Raw genomic sequence first — 6,701 nt, 5'->3', positions numbered from 1 at the left:
AGATTCAGTCATCTTGCTTTTCTCGTTGAGAACCGATTCAAAATTATGTCTGCATGTGAATGACTCACCATGATTCTCTCTCTCTCTCTCTCTCTCTCTCTCAAGTGATTTTTCATTCATTCATTGCCAGACGCCATGTATCCCAAACGGGGTGGCCAAGGGCTTAGAGTTAACTGTTTTACAGGGAGGGGCACTAATCCTCCACCAACCCCACTTGACACGAAGGGATGCCAACAGCATCTGGTGTTCCCAGGCGGTCACCCATCCAAGTACTAACCAGACCCAACGTTGCTTATTTATTTATTTATTTTTAAAGATTTATTATTTTTTTTAGCCCCCCACGATTTCAAGACCCTCAAGGGGGAGGGGCAGCTGCCTCCTCCGACCCCCTCCCCCTTCGCTATGCCCCTGGCAGGGTCGGGGAATAGTGTGGCAAGGTTCCTGGATGAATGCCACGTTTGCTTATCTCCACCCAGTTAATAGGGACACCATAGCAGTACCACTTCACCTTGTAATTTGGTTACATTGTTACCAACCTGAGTTGTAACGGTTTCCTGGGTTATAGGAAACTATTAGGGTTGTCACTGAGCATAGAGCCACCAGATGTGGAAAGGAGAGTAATAAAAAGTAACGAAGGGAAGGGAGAAGTAAGATGGGAGGAAGGCAGACACAAAAATAAAATGAGAAGAGGGAAAGGAGAAGTTCAGTACTACCAAACATCAAATGAGTGGATGATGGTTGCCCCCACCTACTACCTTCAGTCATTGTTTAAATTATGTAATTACAATTGCTGTATGTATCTTTGTTTTAGGAATGCTTACATTTAAGCTGTACTGGTTTCTGTGTTTTCTCAGGAAGTACACATTAATCTGTTGATTCCAGGCCAGTGACTTCTAAAAGTATTACATAGTTGCATTCATGTAACACTAAGTGCTTGTCCACTAGATAGTCTTCTGTTGTGTATGTAATGAAGTGATCTGTGATTCAGGTGTGTGGTGAGAGGGCAACTGGACATGCACAAGGCAGCTTGCAGTCAGTTCATCAGAGGAGCTTATGTGGACTCTGCAGACCCCAGCTAAAAGGTAATGATTGTGCCAAGACTCAAATCTTCATGTTGATGTTTCTGGCTCGGTCTGTATAAAGTGTTTTACTATAAACCATTGTTTTACATGGCTAATGTAATCTTCAGTACAGGAATGCTTCCAGTATACTATGACTCGCTGTCCAACTGTGCCACCATTAATGTTATTCATGTCTCTGGTGCACTGTAATGAGTGGCAGGAAACTCAGAATATATTCCAAAAATAATATAGCAGTTACTTGATGATTACTCATGGAGTGAACATAAAATTTTAAGAGTTAAAGATGTATTGATCATGAATGACACTGTAAGTGATAAATGTCAAATAAATTGTTTGTTTTGTTTATAACATGTTGTACCCAAAGATTTGCATACCAGCCCTTAATAAGACAAAGACACAGCATTTTATCTTTAGCTTTTTTTATATACATTTTCTTATGTCTTTTATTGCTGTTAAATTTAATAACTGTAAAAGTGAATCTGAACTTTTTTTTTTGTTTTCCACAACATAAATGAGCTCCATGCAAAATTAGGGTTCACTAGACAGTGTTATTAAGTTGATGGAGATTCTGGTCTAATGGCAGCTGTTGTTCCAGGTTCACAGCTGAGGTCAGAGCAGTAAAGCAGTCGTAAACACTGTCGTCATCAGGGTGCTGCATCAGGGTACTGCCTAAGTAATGGATAATAAGTATAAAACAGGACTGAAGGCACATCTTATGTTGTGTTAGCACATCCAACAATAGGTACCTCAGCCAGCAACTTAGGGGTTATTTTCTATGTAGTATCTTGTGGGTTTTTTCCCACATAGGAGCTGATCTTGGATGATTTACCTGGTTTGGTATCCTTTGCAGTATCTGTTGCTGCAGAGACAATAGGTAACAGCTGTTTAAATAAGAAAGACAGTGGTAATATCAGTCTGAATTGACAGCTTGTCGCAGCAGTGATGGCCTGTATGTTTAAAGCTACTGTTCAGAAGCATTCACGTGTTAGCAATATTTAATCCTTTGACCATGTTAGGCGACTGTGGTCACCCTGCTAATTATTCTTCAAGACTCATTAGGTAACTACAGTCCACAGACGAAAAAAACATTTCCGTCCACACAACTGTTGTTTTTGTATAAATACAGTAAGTTTTTATTTTTATGTGCCAACCAACAGTGTACATGTGTCTGGTTTATATATACAAGTGAAAAACCTTGTGTGAAGTAAATAATCTCATCATTATAGCAAAATTAGAGAATAGCACAAATTAATTTTTTTGCATTTTTTCTCAGAAAATTACAATGTTCTCGTACAAATACAGTTAGTTTTGATTTTTCTTTCTGTCCCAACAAACAGTGTACATGTGTCTAGTGTAGATAGACAAGTGAAAAACCTTGCTTGACATAAATAATCTTGTCATTATTGCAAAATTACACAATAGCAAAAATTAATTATTTTCTCAGAGACTCACACTTTTCTCATAGAGACAGGTGCACTTGTGACCATCATCATCATCATCATCATTATCACTACATGGTCATTTCCTATTGGAAAAGTAACAACAAAGTTATAATTAGCACATTCATTTTTTTAGAGACTTAGACCATGTTGTCCAGGAGAATGACTGAGAAATGATAGGTCGCGGCCAAAGGATTAAAGAAGTAAACTGTGTTGAAATTTTATCCTTTTTATGTACTTACAATTATTATCCAGTAACAGGAATGAATTTTTGACATTGTTCATTATAATGGGAACATCTTTTGACTGAGCGTTGGTACAGTGAAGGTAAGTCATCCTGTTGGTGGTAGACAGTAAGAATAACACCAAGGTAGAGTAACTGAAGTATAGTGGAAGTTGAGAGAGGTGGAGGGAATGATATAATGGAGGTGGTAAAGGAAGAACCAGATGTACAGTCAGAGTGTGAGGTGAGTGACAAAATAATGGAGGTGGTAAAGGAAGAACCAGATATAAAGTTAGAGTGTGAGGTGGGTGACAAAATGTTCCCCAGTAGCAATGAGATTGTCCTGGACACAGCGTCCTCAGCTGAAGTTAAGCAGTTCCCATGTCTAGAGTGTGGTAAAGCATTTCCTTTTGAGAGCCGTCTTATCCAACATGCAGTTGTTCATTCAGGAGTGAAGAATTTCAAGTGTGATGAATGTGGTAAACTATTTGCACAGAAGTGGGATCTCACCAAACACCTATTAATTCATTCAGGAGTGAAGAATTTCAAGTGTGATGAATGTGGTAAACTATTTGGACAGAAGAGTAATCTCACTCAGCACCTATTAATTCATTCAGGAGTGAAGGATTTCAGGTGTGATGAATGTGATAAACGATTTACACAGAAGGGGGATCTCACCAAACACCTATTAATTCATTCAGGAGTGAAGAATTTCAAGTGTGATGAATGTGGTAAACGATTTGCACAGAACTGTGATCTCACCAAACACCTGTTAATTCATTTAGGAGTGAAGAATTTCAAGTGTGAGGAATGTGGTAAACTATTTGCACGTAGGTTTAGTCTCACTCAGCACCTGTTAATTCATTCAGGCGTGAAGAATTTCAAGTGTGATGAATGTGGTAAACTGTTTGCTCAGAAGGTTGGTCTCAGTCAGCACCTGTTAATTCATTCAGGAGTGAAGAATTTCCAGTGTGATGAATGTGGTAAACGATTCACACAAAAGGGTGATCTCATCAGTCACGTATTAATGCATTCAGGAGTGAAGAATTTCAAGTGTGATGAATGTGGTAAACAATTTGCACATAAGAGTGATCTTACCAGACACCTGTTAATTCATTCGGGAGTGAAGAATTTCAAGTGTGATGAATGTGGTAAACGATTTGCACACAAGCCTGGTCTCACTCAACACCTATTAACCCATTCAGGCGTGAAGAATTTCAAGTGTGATGAATGTGGTAAAGAATTTGTGCAGAAACGTGATTACACTAGACACCTGTTAATTCATTCAGGAGTGAAGAATTTCAAGTGTGATAAATGTGGTAAACGATTTGCATACAAGGGTGCTCTTAATCAACACCTATTAACTCATTCAAAAGTGAAGAATTTCAAGTGTGATGAATGTGGCAAACAGTATGGTTGGAAAAGCAGTCTCACCAGACACCTATTAAATCATTGAGGAGGGAAGAGTTTCTAGTGTGCTTAATGTGGTAAACGGTTGACTCATTTGATGTCATCCAACGTTGTTTAATTCATTAACCCTTATACTCCAGAGTTAAATTTCGCGGCACCATAGGATTTTGTGCATAAGAAACGAGTGGGAAATTTCAAACTGTCTATATTGTTTGATATTTTATGCATTCAAAATACTAGACAAAATATGGGGTTACAGTATATCATTGGAAAACTTAGAAGCAGCTCTTTGCCATGATAAAATCAGAAAAAAGGAATAATGATCATGGGCAGACATAAAAAATAAAATAAAAAGGGCAGTATTGCTGACCAAATACGTAATGAATTTACAACTCGTGTAATGTGTGTACAGACATGAAACTGGTGTTCGAAGTCATACAGGTGTATAGATATTCGTAGAAGATGTACAGGCTATTCCCTGGGCTTCTTGTGGTAGCTGGGGTGGTATTTTGGGCAAAATCCCTTGTTTCACTTGGGGCAGATATAGCAAGTCCATGTTCATTTATTTCCATCAGTAATAGCCCAAAACAACATTGTCATGTAATGTCATATATCACAACTTATGCCTGAAATACTCATTTATCAGTGGATGTATACATATATTAGCTATTTCACTTATAAATCTGCTAAAAAGGATAATATATAGCATGTACCCTATTTCCACTCACTCACAAGCAAGATGGTGGACCTACTGCTCTCTATATGACTCTGTAATAAAAGCTGGGACATGATTGGATAGCCAGAGAGAATGGGAAACAATGGGCCAATCATAAGTCTCGATGTGTGATGTCTAGCCTCAACCAAAACAAACTTCCCATTCTCACATGAGCGGGACATTTGAAGGCAGCCACGATCGTGTCGTCACGGAGTCTGCCGGGGAAGCCACGATCATGGTGTCACAGAGAAAAAGGGTTAAGGAGTGAAGAAATTCAAGTGTGATGAATGGGGTAAATGGTTTTAAGTCCTCTCCAGTATCAGTTCAAAAGTGAAAAAATTTGAAATTTGGTGACTGGAAAACCGTTCAGAAAAAATTCTTATTCACTTGGGACCTGACAATAGACGAGTTTTCGGTCAAACTTTTTAAAAATCAAGATACACTCAATCCTCGTAAATCGCAGCAGTTTGGGTCTGGACCACTGCCGTGATTTACGAATTCCATGATTTACGAATAATAACTCTTATGCGAAAAATTAATTTGGGTCTGGACTTTGGCCAACCTGCCACCACAGCACCCTACCTACACTTATCTAGGCACCATCAAACACAAACATACAAATTTAGGAATATTCATTGCATGTATTAAATAGAAATAAGCCATGTTAAGGGATCTCACCTTAATCCAATGACGAAATTGCTTAAGTGAATGGACAAATGTAGAAATGTGCATGGAAAAGTTTGGAAGGAATGAGAGAGTGTTTTTGATTGGTGATATGAATGGTAAAGTTGGGAATGTGAAGGTGGATGGAATAGTTGGTGAGTAGGGTGTGCCTGCTGAGATAGATGAGAATGGGAGTGCGTTAGTGGACATTTGTGCTGGGAGGGGGTTGGTGATAGCCAATACCCTTTTCAGGCATAAAATGATCCACAGGTATACATGGCGAGTGATGAGAAGGGTGGGTGGTGAACTGAATGAAAGGAAGGCAATGATTGATTATGTGTGTGTGGATGAAAGGATGCGAAGATGTGTAAAGGATACAAGAGTGTATAGAGGTTGGAGGAGTGGACTTTCTGACCACTACTTGGTGGTGGCCAGAATTAGAATTCAAGTAAGATGGAGGAATAGAAGAAGGGAAAGACGAGAGGAAGGAGTAGTTGCAAGGAGAATGGAAAGGTTACAAGAGGATGAGAAAAAGGCAGAATATAAGAGAGAAGTGGAGGAACGATTGGGCAAATATGAATTGGAGCAGATGGGAGATGTGGAAGGTGTGTGTAGCATATTTGCAGAAGAAATATGTGCAGCATGTGATGTGGTGCGTGGAAGGAAGAGAAGACGGAGGGGGGTGCAAGGAACAGCGTTGTAGACTGAAGAGGTGAAACAGGCTGTGGCACAAAAGAAGAAAGCATACAATGAATGGATGAGAAATAGGGGCGTGGAAGAAGTCGAGAGGCGGAAGAGAGAGTTATATGTAGAAAGAAAGAGAGAGGTGAAAAGATTAGTAAGAGAGAGTAAGAAGAGAGTGGATGAGGAATTTGGAAGGAATTTAAGTGTAAAGTGGAGGGACTGTAAGAAAATGTTCTGGAGAGAGGTGAAAAGAGTAAGCCTATGCTGCCTGGAGATTCCTCTGTAATGACATACCCCTATTACTGTGAGCTCTAAAGGAATATTGTGAAAGAGAGTATTAATGGTATTCTCTCCCTCCCCCACGCTGCCCATAAATCTTGTATATCACTCTCATCCCAATATCCCGAGTAAGTGTGAATCAAGAATAAAATCAATTACTAAAGTCCCTTGGCTAGTGGAAACCTTATAAACTTCACAGCTAATAT

At 39.2% G+C, this 6,701-nt stretch overlaps 1 protein-coding gene across 1 annotated transcript; it reads left to right on the top strand.

The window, feature by feature from the left end:
* The first annotated feature begins 3,060 nt into the window (after positions 1 to 3,060).
* LOC145413239 (uncharacterized) lies at positions 3,061 to 4,200 on the top strand. The gene has a single exon (XM_080282969.1). It carries the CDS (start codon positions 3,061 to 3,063, stop codon positions 4,198 to 4,200), a length of 1,140 nt encoding a protein of 379 aa, XP_080139095.1.
* Positions 4,201 to 6,701: the final 2,501 nt, after the last annotated feature.

Source organism: Coenobita brevimanus, chromosome 95 (genome assembly GCF_032717465.1).
Source record: "Coenobita brevimanus isolate Jiangsu-jjx chromosome 95, ASM3271746v2, whole genome shotgun sequence".
In the NCBI taxonomy this organism is placed as follows: domain Eukaryota; kingdom Metazoa; phylum Arthropoda; class Malacostraca; order Decapoda; family Coenobitidae; genus Coenobita; species Coenobita brevimanus.
Note: the sequence above shows the minus strand (reverse complement) of the source record. Positions and strands in the feature narration are given on the sequence as shown.

Coding starts and splice junctions, on each gene's coding strand:
- LOC145413239 (XM_080282969.1), top strand. CDS start 3,061: ATGTTCCCCAGTAGCAATGAGATTGTCCTGGACACAGCGTCCTCAGCT.